Here is a 16,195-nt window from a genome sequence, read left to right as displayed (position 1 = left end):
TTGGATTACTCATCTCCAGAAAGGTACATACTGTTCCTTTAAATAATTTACTGTTTTTACTTGGCCGCAAAGTTTTGGCTCAGTAACAGTGCCCTGTTGAATTTCCATACATTAACACATTTTTGTTTTGGAGTTGACAATGAACGATGCAATGTTATCACAATACTAACATTTCTAAAATTAAAACTCAACATTGAATCATAGTTCTTTCTATTCCCGTGTGGCCTTATATCTGTGTAATCCCTCAGTGGTCCAGAAAGGTTCCATAGTGGTCCATAGTGTCTTATACTTGTTCTGATACAAGTCAACATCATTCTAAAGCTATTCAGGAAAGGTTGATTTCTATTGTGTGAATGTGACTTTTTTATTTGTATTATTTAGTATAGATACCTGCTGTTTCAATTCTAGTTATAGTATTGATTAGTATCTAGTATATGGTTTTCTGTACTGCAGTCTAACCCTGAGCATAGAATTGGTCAGACTTATCCAGCCTCTACAATAAGGTTTTTCTGAAAGTGCAAGGCATAATCCAAGCTCAAACAGTTAATTGTATCCAGCTTGTTTAAAAACCCACTATTACCATTTCCATATTCCGTTTGTATGTCTCTTCTCAAGGACACAATCTTAATATTATTATTATTTTTTTTTTAAAGTAAGTTTTCCATTGGACAGACTTGATGGGTGGCCTCCCTTTCACAACCCACGATAGCTAAGTGCAGATATTGTTGTGAAATATGACTCATGTATAGTGAATTTTGGAGCGGCTGAAGTAGAAGAATGTGTTTGTTGGCAGGGTCCCGGGCTGCTCCCCCTCTGGCCTCTCCCTTCTCCCCTCTGTCCACACTCAGCCTCACAGAGCTGTGGGACAAGCTGTAGACCGTTGGTCATCCGAGCTTCCACATCTGGACACACCTGGACCGCAGGGTAAAGTATATCTGCATGAGGACACTGTATATTTGGCAAGTTGACACAAGGATAACAATACATTATGTAAGCATCTGTCACAGGAACCATAGTCTTTTAGTTGACAGTCTGTGCAAGCAAACAGCTGCCTTATTTCAGACCGAGAAGTGAACTGGATTACGCTTTGGGTTAAACATGAGTGACTGTTCATTTTTACAGTTTTACAGTTCAGAATACGTTTAGTTTGTTTTTTACTGTTCAAGTTGTGCTGCTTTAATGATAGATGTGAAGATTTAGACTTCCTTATGAAAATGACCCATGCATGGGTCAAAAAATGTCAAGATAGTGTTCAAAAATAAACGTAAACATGTTTGTCCTTAACTTTCATCTGCACCAGAGACTTGTTCTGCTGTCCATGTTTTCCAGTCCCTCTATGGTGAACATTTTAGGACATGTCTGTGTTATCCCTCAGTCGTCCAGGTCTACTCCATTGTTAGAGAAAAATAATCCATTGTTAAAGAAATATAAAACATTCCACTGGACAAAACCAGTTGACTGATTTTATTTTTCTTTTGTGATTTTAGAACATGCTATTATTATGCTCATTCTTTAATTATTAGACTATTGAAATGCGCTGTATCTGATTTTTGCTGTTGTGGCAATATGAGTGGTGATAAACTAAATTAAATTAATTACTAAATTAAATTAAAACCACAAGCAATGATAAGGTCCCTCATAACCCTTACAGCTGTGGAAGGGCATGGTTCACTGTGATGGCTGCCTACAAACCCTGGCTTGACATTTGATTCAAATGTACCACTGTTGCACTCCGGCAATACCTGTAAATGTTTCCAGGGCATTTTAACTTTGCAAATCTGATTTTATTTTCAAAATTTCAAGGATTTTTATGATTTCAAAATGGCGGCTTCGTTAAGAGCTCGTTATGACCACACCCTGGGACTTATGAAAATTATTTTAACAACTTTTCATCCCAGATCATCCCTGATCATGCTGCCTCAGTTTGGAGTCCATCGGATAAAGCCCCTAGTACAAATTTGTTAAAACATAAAGCCTGGATTCTAGACATCTGCATATTTTCATTCAAAAAAGCCACCTTCAGAGATGGGGTGTGGTCTCTACAGACGTGGTGGTTGGTTTTTGTTGGCTTTTTTGTTCAAAATCACATAAAGAGCGTGTGCCAAATGTCATGAGTCTATGACAAACAAAAATTTTCCAACCCATTTTAACTTAGTTGGAGAATTTTTATTTTTTTTATTTTTCATTCAGACATAATGTCCAGGTAATCAAAATACAGAAACACCCGTCCAGATCTGACAATTTTTGCAAATGTAAACACATTTAAACACAATCAATAAACACTTTGAATTGCACCCGATATAAAACAGGAAGCCAGTGAAGGTTTCACAACAGGTGTGATGTGCTCTTGTCTTAGTTTTTGTCACTAGACAAGCTGCACTCTTCTGGACATTCTGTAAGGGAGTCCTGGTCGAGTCCTGGTCTAGCCCTGGTTGAGCCCTACATGCAAAGAATTACAATAATACCCACGCAACGTCACAAATGCATAGATTGCTTTTTCAAAATACACCTGAGGAAGGTAGGGTTTTACTTTAGCAAGAAACCTCAACTGAAAGAAGCTGGACTTCATGACTTTATGAGCTAATGTTCTTGTCAATTTTGAACATGGAGTCAACAGTCACCACAAAATTTGTTAATGCAGGGCAACAATAAGAGGACCAATTGCACTGTCATGCCAAAGCAGTCGGTTAGTTTGGGGAGAGACCACAATCTCAGTTTATTTTATTTTAATTTCAGGACGTTTGTGGTCAACCATTGGATAAAGCCCCCTTAAGACAATCACTGGCTGTCACTGGCAGATATATTTGTCATCTGCAAAACAATGAAATGTGACATTGTGCTTTCTAAAAACATCACCCAGGGGAAGCATGTACAGAGTGAAGAGGGCAGGTGCTAATGTAGAATCCTGTGGCACACTGTACACTAAGGGACACACAGGAGAGGAGTACAGAAAACTCCTGAAAAACTCCTGTCTGACAGCTAAGGTCAAAACCAACAGAGTGCTGTACCCTTAATGCACAAATGTGTCTCCAGGAGGAACACACATAAGTTTAAAAGGAAAAGAACTGCAAAATTCCCCGTTAAAATCTTTTAAAAGAGCTGTTTTGGTACTGTGCTGGGATTTAAAACTAATTTTTCACCAGTTTTGCTCAGATTAAGATAAGCCTGCAGTTGGTCATATGTAACCTTCTCTAAAACCTTGGACAAAAAGGGAAACTTTGAGTTGGGTCTAAGATTAGAAAGATTATTAGGGTCAAGATTAGACTTTTTGATGAGTGGCTGGACCACAGTATGTTTCAGGGAAGGGAATAAACAGACATCAAAGAACAGCATTAACTAAATAAGGTCCAATAGAATCATAAATGTCAGACAACTTGGAATAATATCTGGACACAAGGAAGGCTGAATTACAGACTGTTGGGGCTACAATGTCCAAAACAGAGGATAGTGTAGATGAGGGCACAACAACATTTTGGTTACATGGATTTACAAGAGACTCCAATGTACTAAAAAGTGCATTTTGCAAATCAAATTTAAATCAAGACCAAAGGACAATACCAAGTCCACGGTGTGTCCTTTCTCGTGTGTTGCGCCTGACACAGACTGGGTTAAGTTAAATGACTCAATCAAGTTTAAAAATTCTTTCACCAAGTCTTTAATATTCATGTCTGTTGGATTCACAACAGACGTGAATATTAAAATTACTGACAATCAAAAACTGGCCATAGGCCTGTTAGGGGGTCTTTATTGAACTTTGGAGGGCGATACACCAAAGTGCACAATAAGCCTTGTCAAGCCTGAAGCTCAAAACTTGAAAATAAGTCTGGTGGCAGAGAGAGAAATAATTCCAGATTTGGTCCACTAATAAGCCTTTACTCTCATTAAGACGCCTCCATGTTTTTTGTGCTTTCTGGTCTGCTTCCATGTGAATGCAGGTGAGTGCAGCAGGTAGACCAGAACCAAGAATGCTGATCTGCCAGACCAAACTCATTTAAAGTGACAAGGAGTTATCCCTCAGACTGCTAGACTACCAGAGGGATATTTGTATAAAATGCTCTAAGATACCTGTGAAGATGTATTACAATGTTGTTGTGAGTATTAAATAATAATAATAAAAAATTAAAAAAAATGCAACATTTGAGTTGAAGGAAATGTTAGAATATCTGTCATTCGGTGTCCTGCCTCCATTTTTATTCTTTTTTGGCACCCTCTTCCAGTTTGATCCCAGAAGGGAGTTTAGTCTGAGGATGTCCTCAAATGATCTCTGTACTTCAGGCTGTTAATGTCGTTTTCACAGTTATTATTTAGGCAAATGGTTAATCTCTTTGGATGTTACTGTAAAGTAGTCCCAAAGACTTGTAACAGTACCAATAGTCTGCCACATGATACTGTGATTCCACCTATGCAGCCGCCTATCCGAAGTTAAGAACATGTGGTATGTTCTTGACTAAAGACTGTTGTGTGTGCAGAGGACATGTTCATCCAGAAGCACAGATGGACGCAAGCTCTGAGTGCACTGCTCCTGACCTGGGCCGTACTCTGCCAGGAGCCTCACATGTCTCCCTTAACACAGACTGAAAACATCATCAGCAGCTGTCCGCTGGTCTGTAAATGTGTCTCAGAAAGTACAGTGAACTGTGCAGGGGCGGAGCTCACTGAGTTTCCCCAACAGTTGTCTGACAAGACCCTACAGCTTTATTTAGAGGTGAGTTTAGATTTTAAATGCAGACTCACTTATTTAGGATCAGCAAAGTTTAGATACACTAAGTTTGGAAGTGGAAGTAAAAAGGTTACATAGGTTACATAACTGACATTTTAAAAACATGATGGATCGAAGCTCCATAGAAAATTAATTGCTCAAAGGAGTTGTCGCTCATATATTTTTGTTAGTAGGATTATTTTCTAAATTATTATGTGTGCTAGCAGCTTTAATGACCCATTAGAGCTACAAAGTTTTGGGATGACTTTTCCATGCACATTGACACTGGTACTTCTGCTCACTGATGCTATGTTTACACACTGTAGCATTTTGAGAAATGTGGTGGGTTTGAACTCATCCCTGTGTGTGTTTTTCAGAACAACATGATTAACGAAGTAACCACAGAGCATGTCTCACATCTGCACCTACTCGAGACTCTCAATCTTCAAAACAACGGCCTCTCCAGCGATGGTAAGCTCAACCGATGGGATGCATTTTTTAGTCAAACAGTATTACACCGTGTTTTATTTCAAGATATTTTGACTCCCATCCATGACCCATAGCTAGATCAGTTTGTAAACAAAGGCAGAGAAGTTTCACTTTAAAACTCCTCCTTTGGGGGCAGGACTTAGCGATAGGTTAAATACTAGTGTCTCAAACCAGTACCATCAAAAATGACATCTGGATGGGAGTCGAAATGTCTGGATTCATAAAGTCCAGATGAACCTTTTGTAACTTGAACTAGTGAACTGGTGTTGTGAATTAGCCCAGGCTGTGCATCAGATTACCATGTTCATCTATGTTTGATGTATTTCTCCCTATCAAATATACAGTAAATAAAGTTGCATATATTTGTGTCCAGTCATACAGTTTTCTCATATCTTTGAAAATATTTGAAGACTTAACAGTGTCGATAACTTATTTAAGTTTTTAATCTAGCCAAATAACCTCTGTGTTTTCTCCCAACGTTACTCTAAAATAATCACTGTAGTATTCCATATGTACAAATACAAATAATAAATATTGTCTCACAGGTCTTGAGGATGAAGGCCTTGAAATGCTTGAACAGTTGGCATTTTTGTACCTGGCAAATAACAAAGTAAGTCTCACACTATCTTTGTCCCACAGCTCATATTGACAAAGCTGATGGCAGTGAAGGTTCAGTGGCAGGACCATGATTAACTTGAATTATAAAAGCAAATTTAAAAAAGTAACAATATATAACTTTCAGGGGGTGTAAAATCACTGCATGATTCCATGGAAATAGAAATATAAAACCATACCTCGGAACATTCTTCATTGTGATAGTTCTGTTTCATGCCATACTTTGAAATATTATAATCAAAAGAACAATGGCCCTCCTCCAGGCCAAATAAGTCAGGTTTGTGGAGATGCAAGCCCACTCACAGTAAGGACACGTGTTTTTATTTGTTTTTCAGAGCAATAAAAACATCCATAATGAAAAAAACATGCTTTTTATTTATTTATAATTTTTTGGCAAAAGAAATGGCATACTGTGGCTTTAACTGTAAATTTGATGCAGTTCTTCAGTGTGGATAAGCTATGAATAAATCCTTAAGTTATTTACACAGGCATCTGTTCTTACAGCTCACTTCTGCTCCCAAGGCACTGCCACATTCCTTAGTAAGTGCAGATTTTACTTCAAATGAGCTTACAAGAATTTATCCGTATACATTTGGCTACAAGCCTAAGCTAAGGTAACCCTGTGTGTCCAGTGAAGCTTGCACATTCTCAGCTGTCACTCATACTGTTGTTTGGCTCAGGTCGGTGTATCTCCACAACAACAATCTGACGAACTCCAACCTTCCTGAGCACATGTTCAATGGCTCCAACAGCCTGGAGGTCCTCGCCATGTCCAGCAACCTCCTGACCGAGGTGCCCAGGAACCTGCCGGCCAGCCTCCATCAGCTCCACCTCAAGGTGAAGTGCACCATGAATAACCCTCATATTTGAGCATGGGAAGTAAAAGTGAATTTGTCTGTATCGTTTGGTTTGTGCCCAGGGCAAACTATAAGGGCATGAGGAACAGGTTCTGACTGAGCTCTTCTGCTGCTAGCGTTTGTGTTTAGAGATCGGTTGTAGATGCAGCAAGAGGAGGGCTCACATTAAGGCAGTGCCACTCAAACACAGTTTATTATATTTTAGTTTATTATATTTTAGTTTATTATATTTGACTATATATATATATATATATATATATATATATATATATATATATATAGTCAAAATATACTATATATAGGTCTGTGTTACGTGCTGGTGCCCCTTTGCCCCATTATCTTACATATATTTTATATTTATGCTTGTTTTGGGGCGTGGCCGGTCGGCATATAAATAGGCCGCCTGTTCATGGCACGCGCTCTCTTGCATTCTTGCTCGCGCTCACTGCGCACCGCCCCGCCCTCCACACCTGTGGCGTGCACTCGTCGTGCGCTCTGACTGCTGCTCGGTGCAGGCTGCACTACACCTGTTAGCTGCAGTTATCCATTTTGTGTTTGACCTGGTGGGACGGCTGTCCTGTTTTTGTCTTTTGTTTGCTAAGTTTGGTTTGGGGATGGTTTTGGTTTTAGGTTAATGATGTCGGCACCGGCCTCTACGGCCCGGTACAGGGTTGGCCCTGTACGTGGTTGGCCCGGTCCTGCATACTGTTCTGTTTGGCAGGCTCATCAGGTCCACCTTTCTGTTGTTACTTTGTTTTTGGGTTTGGGGCAATTTAAAGTCAATTAAAATTTACTTAAAATAAACTGTTTAACTTTGTGTAACTCTGTGTCCTCTTTAATATGTTTGATCCACCTGGGTCTAACAGTCATTAAGATGGTAGTTGCCAAAGGACAACTGATGTTTAGAGTCTGTGCTTGCAGACTCTAAACATCAGGTGGTCATAGACAAAGATCTGGGGCAGCAGTACAACCTTGCAGAATGGATGTCTGGATATCTTAACTTTCTTACCTTTTTTGTGTCAATATTTTAGACTATTAGGTGTTTTAACATCTTAACTTTTTTTATTAGTTCCCTGACTCAAGCTGAACTAAGTAACAATCATCACTGGGGGTAAGCTACTTTTTGTAGCCACTGTTGTCCAGGGGCTGGCCAATGGATACATGGCTGCTATTCCGTGCCAATATGTTAAATGAACCAATTAAAAGGCTTAAAATTGGGTAATGTCATAAAGCATCTTTTGTTTTATTTCAATTACTGGCCAGAGTTGAACATGGCTTTATTTTTGTGGCTATTTCAGAGCAACAGGTTGAGGGCGATTCCAGCAGGGGCCTTTGAAAATCTGTCAAACCTGAGGGAGTTACATCTGCAGGACAATCTACTGAGCAGCCAGGGCATCGGGCCCATGGCCTTCAGGTACAAACACACCAGTAAACCAGAGACAAACAAAACTAAAACTTATCTTTGACTAGCTGGGCAAAAGTAGCTCAGTTCAGTGTTTGTCCACTGATCTTGGCAGCACGGTGGCTGAGTGGCAACACTCATGCCTCACAGCAAGAGGTTTTGGTTCGATCCCCGGGTCGCCAGGCCCTTCTGTGTGGAGTTTTTCATGTTTCTCCCCGTGTCTGGATGGGTTTCCTCTGGGTACTCCGGTTTCCCCCATCAACCAAAACATGAACGCCCTTCGAGACAACTGTTGTGATTTTGGGCGTTACAAAAATAAATGAATTGAATTGATCTCAAGGTTGGCGGTTTGAATCCTGCTCTTAACATAAACATCACTGGTTGAGCTGTCAGATCCACTGACCCAAAGGTTGGTGGTGCGATTCTAGCTCCCACAAATGAATACTGTCATTGTGTCCTTGTTGTTCATCCCCAACAAGGACACAATGACAGTATTCATTGTATGCGTATGCATGTATGAATGTGTGTGAATAGGTGAGTGGTTCCTTGTTGGAAAGCCCTTTGAGTGCCTTGAAGATGGAAAAGTGCTATATAAAAATGTAATGTTTTACCATTTAACACTTAAGTAGTTCCTTTGGACACTGTAGCTTTCGTAGTTGTTGTTATACATTCAAAAATACTTTATTATTTCTGATCCGAGAGCTGAGAATTGTGCCAGCAATGGACTAATTACAACTGTGTCCAGAGGCCCAAAAATAATAAACATGCCAATGACAGGCATCAAAAATTAGAACTTGATGAGCTCTAATTTTGAGTGGAAGTCCCAAGAAAAAAATATTGAAAGACGGCTTATTAGTGTCACCTCAAACATCAATAGATCTCCTCCAAGGCCCCCCCGAACTACTTCCAGCTCCGTAGCACACTTGACCTGTTGGTAGCTGTCAGCTGTCTCAGGACTTCTACAAACCAACAAGGTTTGATAGGACTCCTTTTTCGGCCTGACAGCATCCCTTACTTCCAGTGTCCACCACTGGGATCAGGGGTTACTGCTGTGACAAGCACCAGAGACCTTGCAACCAGCAGCTGCATTTACAATGGAGATGGAGAACATGGTCCACTCGGACTCATTGTCCCTAGCCTCCCTAGCCTAGGATCTGGGAGAAGCTCTCTTAGAGGCGTGAGCTGAAGGCCCTGCTGACAGAAGGCTTCATCTGACGTTCTCAGCAGACCTTCACGATATGCTTGGGTCTGCTAGGTCTGTCAGACTTCCTCCTCTGCCAGGGGATCTAACCCACAACCAGGTGGTGTTCGGTTGACAGCTCTGCCCCTCTCTTCACCCCAATGTCCAAGACACAGAGATGACACGACGACCAAGTCTATCATTGACCTCGGGCCTTAGTGTCCTGATTCCTCGTGCACCAATGGACACCCTTGTGCTCAAACATGGTGTTTGTTATGGACAAACTGTGGCTAGCACAGAAGTCCAATAACAAAATACCAGTCAGGCTCAGATCAGGGTGGCTGTTATTCCCAATCACCTCTCTCCAGGTGTCACTGCCAATGCCCATGTGGGTGTGAAATTCCCCCAGTAGTACTGGGGTACTACTGCACTGTCTAATGCCCCTCCCAGGGACTCCAAGGAGGCTGGGTACTGTGCACTGCTGTTTGGCGCATAGGCCGACAGAACAGTGAGAGACCTGTCCTTAACAGGGACAGGTCTCTCACTATGGGCTATGAGCAAGCCCACACCCGCCTGCTGCCGCTTCACATGGGCAACACCAGAGAAACGAAATTTGATACACCCATCCTTCATGTCATAATGACCAAAGAAGCCAGTGAGAACATACCTCTATTTTCTATTATTATTATTCTATTTCTATTATTATTATTAAGAGCAGGGAAATCAAGTATCTATCCATCCATTTTCTTCCGCTTATCCAGGGCTGGGTCGCGGGGCCAGCAGTCTAAGCAGGGACTCCCAGACTTCCATCACCCCAGACACGTCCTCCAGCTCCTCCAGTGGGACCCCAAAGCGGTCCCAGATCATCCGAGAGACATAGTTCCTTCAGCGAGTCCTGGGTCTTCCCCGGAGCCTCCTCCCAGTGGGACATGCCCGGAACACCTCCTCAAGGAGGCGTCCAAGAGGCATCCTGAATAGATGCCCGAGCCACCTCAGCTGACTCCTCTCGACATGTAGGAGAAGCGGCTCTACTCCGAGCTCCGTCTGTGTCTCTAAGGGAGGGCCCAGCCACTCTGCGGAGGAAACCCATTCCTACCCTCACCCCATAGGTGAGGGTAGGAATGTAGATTGACCGGTAAATTGAGAGCTTTGCCTTTCGACTCAGCTCTTTCTTCACCACAACAGACCAATATATCGACCGCATCACTGCAGACGCTGCACCGATTTGCCTGTCAATCTCACACTCCATCCTTCCCTCACTCGTGAACAAGACCTCGAGATACTTGAAATCCTCCACTTGAGGCAGAGACTCACCACCCACCTGGAGAGGGCAAACCACCTTTTTCCATGGCCTTGGATTTGGAGGAGCTGATTCTCACCCCAGCCACTTCACACTCCACCAGTGTCTGCTGCAGGTCCTGGCTTGATGAAGCCATCAGGACAACATCATCTGCAAACAGCAGAGATAAGACCCTCTGGTTCCCAAACCAGACCTCCTCCAGCCCCCGGCTGCACCTACAAATTCTGTCCATAAATATAATGAACATGGGTGGAGTCCCACCCATGAAAAAAACAACACAGACCTCCCCCCAACAGTTTTTTAATTTTAATTTTTAATAATTATTTTTTTATCAAAAAAGGACTGTGTGCGGCTTTAATTATTATTATAATTATATAATTAAAATGTGCTAAAACAGGAAAGCACTTCTGGTTTGGACCAACCCCCACAGTTACAATGAAGTAAGCATATAGACAATTATTAACTCTTTCACTGTCAGCCCTTTTCATAAAAGCAACCTGAGCGTGTATGTTTTTTTTAAAAACAATCTCACAGAAAAGAAATAAAATGTAAATGTGTGAGCCAAAGGAAATAAGTCTCTGCTTTCATAAAATTATCTAGTTTATGTATCCTTTTGTTATCAAAGTTTTTTGTCAGAAACTGCCATTTTGAGACAAAAAGCTGAGATAAATGCACTTTTACAAAAAACTAATTTCCACCTGCAGGCAAAGAGTCAAGTTAGTCCATTGATAATATCAAGTGCTATTTTAGGACCAAAAACTCCAGGCCTGATTTCTTCTCCCAGTCCAGCAGATGAAGGTGAAGATGCTCAGATCAAGTTGTTTTTTTTATTTTATTTTTTTAAAGGTAACTTTAAAAACACAAAGGAACCTCATGTTCTGTTTCTATTCCACAGTGATCTGAAAAGGTTGGAGTATCTGGATTTGTCCAACAACAACCTAAGTGTTGTTCCCAGTGGCCTTCCAAAGAGCCTGCTTATGCTCCACTTGGAGAAGAACTCCATCCACAGCATTCCTGCAGACAGTCTCAGCTCACTCCGGAGCCTAGAGTACCTTGTGATTCACAACAATAAGCTGCGTTCACGCACTATACACCCTGCTGCCTTCCAGGTACGCACTACGCATCCTCACACTACATGGCTTCCATGTCTAACATTCTGTGGTGATTCTGTAGAACAAATATACAGCCACCGGCAGGCAGCATGTGAATCAGGAGTGTTGTGGAATTTCTAATAGTAAAAAAAATCTTAAAGATATAAAAATAAACAGAGAAGTTGTCTTGAATCAAAAGTCTGGTTTATTGAATCAATTGTGCACAATTGTCAAAGAGCTGTGTCCCTAGCAGTGTCGCCTCGCCCTTAGCTGAGAAAGAAAATACATACAGAGTATTTATACCATCAAAACAACCATGCCAGTTTAGTCTAATCAAAGTGGCTGGAGGCCGCTAGACGCACAGAAAAGACATAACAACATAACATACATAACAGATGGTATTACGAAAGTTAAGTCGAAGAGATCCATAACAATACAAATTTCCCATGCTAAACAAAGCCATAACAGGAGGATCTCTCATTTGAGGAGAGCGAGTCATGAATCACTCAGAGTGCCTTCTTAACAGAACACTTAAGAAACAGGCACATATCATATATCAGCCCCAGTTGTGAACACACTCAATTTGGCCAAACCCAGCCAAGGAAACTTGAACCAGTACATTCAACACTAAAACTTGAAATGGAAAAATTACATTTCTTCAAAGGTTGGAGGAGGGTTCCCTACTTACCCCTGACTCTCCTGTTTTGTTAATGTGTGGCAGGGCCTGAAAAAGCTCCACACCCTGCACATGTACAATAACCTCTTGGAGAGAGTTCCCCGGGGGATGCCACGAAGAGCCACAACCCTAATGCTACTACACAACTCCATTTCTGAGATTGGACGCAATGACCTGGCTCTGCTGCATACTCTGACAGAACTCAACCTGAGCTATAACAGGCTCAGCAGCAACAAACTGCACCAGGAGGCCTTCAGGAAGCTGCGAAATCTCAGCACTCTGGATCTGTCTGGGAACAGCCTGCATGTGTTTCCTTTGGGCCTGCCCCGCAGCCTCCAGACCCTGGAGATCAACAACAACCAGCTGAGCTCCATCCCACATGGGGCTCTGTCTGGTATGGACAAACTGAACAGACTGGCCCTCAGCAACAACCAGCTCAAACTCAACTCTGCCTATCAGGGGGCCTGGCTGGAGCTCAGCACGCTCATTGTAAGTCTCAACTAATGGATTTCACATTATTTTATCTTGCATTACTCCAACCATAGAACTTTATTGGCTGAAATTGACCAGTATATTTACAAATGTATATTTACGACAAAAGCTTGTGTTCATGTTCTAGATTTAGGCAGGGACTTACACTACCAGTCAATTGTTTCTTCATATTTACTACTTTCTACATTTTATATATATACAGGAGACATCAAATATATGGAGCAATATGTATGGAATTATGTAGCAAAGAAAAAAAGTTAAATAACTCAAGATTTTTAAAACATTTTTTTTTTATTTAAATTCAAATCCTCAAAGCAGCCACCCTTTGCTTTGTTGACAGTGCTACAAACCCTTGGCCTCTCTGTGACTTTCATAATGAAATCTCCTAAAATGGTTTTCACTTCACATCTGTGCCTTGTCAGGGTCTGCCAAGAGTGCTAAGTAGTGATCAAACTAAAGGGTGACTATTTTTTTTTTTTTATCTAAAAGAAATATATATTTTTTTTTTTACTACATTCCATATGCATCAATCATAGTTCTGATGCCTTCAGTGAGAATCAACTATGTAAATAAACATGGAAATAAAGATGAAAAATAAATGAAAAAGTGTGTCCAAACTTTTGACTGGTCATATATATAACTCTATGGATTTTGAAACTATGTGCAGTTTCAAATGTGATATGAACCCAGCCCATCAAGTGTAACACCAAATCTGTATGTATAAGAATTATAATAACTGTTGTTTTGTACAGACACTGGACCTTTCTGGGAATCTCCTGACCCATATGCCTCCAGACCTGCCAGAGTCCCTGGAATATCTCCACCTCCAAAACAACCGGATCTCGTCTGTACCTGCCTCAGCGTTCGATGGCATGCGCAACCTTAAAGGACTTGATCTGAAGTGAGGAATTCTTTACTTTATTCACATAGGCACTATTGATTGAAGATAACCAGTGGAGCACACTTCAAAATGTAGTCCTTTTTTCACAGTATTTTTAAACATTACTTTATTTAATCATTCCAACATTTTGGGCTACATCAACATCAACATGTCCTCACATCTGTGAGGATGCAGCTTCCACATCTAAAATAAAGTAAACTTTAAGATATTTAAATTGTGGACAAACCTTAAAAACACTGGCAAGAGGCAGCAGTCAGTAGCACAGCAACTTGGTTTCCTATAAAATCAAAGGAAAATTTGTATAGGTTCAAAATAATCATTAACTCCAAAATGAAAATGTGAATTAATCAAACTTCATGTTATGAGCTTTTGTTGAGATTTATCAAGGCTAAAACCAGTGCTAGCTTAATTTTAAGGCAGACAAACTGGTGCACAACCAAGCACAACTCAATAGACACAGTTTGCTCTGCTCTGAGGGACACAGGCAGCTGTGTACCTGCATAAGGCAAGGCAAGTTTATTTATATAGCACAATTCGTACACAAAATAATTCAAAGTGCTTTACAGAATAAGAAAGACATTAAAAACGCACAAATCAAAACGTAAATAATCACTAATAATCATAATAAAATTAACATTAAAACAGAAGAGTGCAGAATAAAAACCTTTCAGTCGTATGCACAGCTGAACAGAACTGTTTTGAGCCTGGATTTAAACATTGTCAAAGTTGAGGCCTGTCTCACATCTTCGGGAAGATTGTTCCAGGTTTTAGCTGCATAAAACTGAAACGCTGATTCCACCTTGTTTAGTCATGACTCTGGGCACCAGCAGGAGGCCGGTCCCTGAAGTCCTCAGAGTGCGAGATGGTTCATAAGGCACTAACATTTCAGAGATGTACTTTGGTGCTATGCCATGGAGAGACTTGTACACAAGCACAAGTAGAGATGCTTTAAAGTTTATTCACTGAGCCACAGGAAGCCAGTGAAGAGACCTGAGCACAGGACTTATAAGAGGGTGTGCCACACTTTATACTGCCCCTGCACAATAGATACAAGTGGAACCTTTCTACTTAGTAATAAGAGTGTTGATACTAATGTAAAAATTATGTTACATAGTTATTCCAAAACTGAAAATATAGTAAAAAAGGTTCTGAAAATGAAAAACACATAGGAGATTTTGTTTTTTTTCTCCCCAGGCTAAATCGTCTGACAGTGGCCTCCGTGGACGAGAGCACCTTCTTTCTCCTGCCTGATTTGAACGTGGAGCTGGACTTTGAGCTTTCCTTCAGACCAAGATCATCAGACACTATTCCACTGGACCAGGAGGAGGAGGAGGACATCTGACTGCATCTCTGTGCAGGCTCAGCGGCTGGTGCTGGATGCCAGATCGATTCAATCCCACCCATTTCACCTGTTTTTAAAAGTTTATGAAAGAGGAGGTATTATGTTAAATGGACTTTTTGGTGTTTTCTACCATGTTCCAACTTTGTTCTCTTATGAGTAACATTCCTTAAATGGTTTCATGTGTCATCCATGCATGTTTCAGTAATTTAGTAATCTCTCCCATGTCCTAATCAAACACTATGTCACCCATGCTCTCACACGAGAATTTTCCATAAATATTCAAAAGCATGATACAAAACAATACGCTACAGCTTTACAAACCTGATGCAATGTGTAATAGTTTCATTAGTGGAATGCACACCAATTGTGAAACTTAGAAAACATTTTAATGTTTTTGTTGTTGTTTTGTTGTTTTGTTTATTTTTTTGTTTTGTTTTGTTTATTTTTTTGGTTCTTGCTGAATATAACATTTTCAAAACCATAAAAGATGGTGATCTTATATATTATTGTATTAGCAGTTAATACCCCGTAGCCTCCTGAGACCCGGCCCATTCATTTGTGTCCTTTACAATGGACATTTTGTTCACCTGTATCTTTCTTAAGTACTTGGAGTAACCCTCCCAAGTCCTACAGTATTCTGTAGGGGACATCCTGGGCTTTCCAGTGATGTGTCATGTGATGGGTTTGCATGCTGGGAACTTTACTGTTTTCCTCTATCAAGATGGCTGCCACACCAACAACCACATTTTATGGAAAGAGGAGAGGTAAGTCAAATATTCTATATCTATTGCTATTTTTACCATGATAATTATATATTTTCTTGTTCATAAACATGTTAAGAACAGCATTTTTACATCTGAAAACAGTTTCATTATTTCTGTTTTGAAATAACAGGCATTTAATGAACGTCAACTGTAGTGGACACCAGGACCATTTAAATGTATTTAATGACTGCTCATTGTTGTATGTGAAAGAAGTGAAGCAGAGAGAAAGGATGAGAATGAGGAGTATCAGCCGGTGATAGGTGAAGATGATGATGAAGGAGAGGAAGAAGATGCAGGAGAATCGGATGAGACAGAGTCAGAGGCAGAGAGGCGGCAGCAAAGTCTTCGTGCTCTGTGGGCCAGGAGTAACTTGTATGTTTTATTTAG

At 40.7% G+C, this 16,195-nt stretch overlaps 3 protein-coding genes across 3 annotated transcripts in view; 2 read left to right on the top strand and 1 right to left on the bottom strand.

The window, feature by feature from the left end:
- cherp (calcium homeostasis endoplasmic reticulum protein) overlaps positions 1–12,413 on the top strand; it is a 142,999-nt gene extending 130,586 nt beyond the window's left edge. The window contains exon 21 of the mRNA XM_033965357.2: positions 12,403–12,413. The gene's annotated coding sequence lies outside the window, so the exon portion shown is untranslated. The remainder of the gene's footprint in view (positions 1–12,402) is intronic.
- The window catches only part of dohh (deoxyhypusine hydroxylase/monooxygenase), a 272,673-nt gene that overhangs the window by 136,838 nt on the left and 119,640 nt on the right, over positions 1–16,195 (bottom strand). The gene's annotated exons all lie outside the window — the stretch shown is intronic.
- Positions 860–15,198, top strand: podn (podocan). The gene is made up of 11 exons (XM_033965420.2): positions 860–924; positions 4,470–4,705; positions 5,077–5,170; positions 5,734–5,798; positions 6,308–6,417; positions 6,484–6,640; positions 7,959–8,074; positions 11,438–11,651; positions 12,355–12,798; positions 13,554–13,702; positions 14,897–15,198. Exons 2-11 carry the CDS (start codon positions 4,475–4,477, stop codon positions 15,042–15,044), a joined length of 1,728 nt encoding a protein of 575 aa, XP_033821311.1. The 5' UTR covers positions 860–924; positions 4,470–4,474; the 3' UTR covers positions 15,045–15,198.

The sequence above is a fragment of the Periophthalmus magnuspinnatus genome, chromosome 4 (assembly GCF_009829125.3).
Source record: "Periophthalmus magnuspinnatus isolate fPerMag1 chromosome 4, fPerMag1.2.pri, whole genome shotgun sequence".
Taxonomy (NCBI): Eukaryota; Metazoa; Chordata; class Actinopteri; order Gobiiformes; family Gobiidae; genus Periophthalmus; species Periophthalmus magnuspinnatus.
The sequence above is the reverse complement of the archived record's forward strand: the minus strand, read 5'-3'. Positions and strand labels throughout refer to the sequence as shown.

What these genes read in the sequence shown, in the direction of transcription:
- podn (XM_033965420.2), top strand. Translation starts at nt 4,475, where the DNA reads ATGTTCATCCAGAAGCACAGATGGACGCAAGCTCTGAGTGCACTGCTC. An exon ending in CCCTACAGCTTTATTTAGAG is followed by an intron (nt 4,706 to 5,076) that starts GTGAGTTTAGAT and finishes TGTGTTTTTCAG; the next exon opens with AACAACATGATTAACGAAGT. An exon ending in TGTACCTGGCAAATAACAAA is followed by an intron (nt 5,799 to 6,307) that starts GTAAGTCTCACA and finishes CTGTTCTTACAG; the next exon opens with CTCACTTCTGCTCCCAAGGC.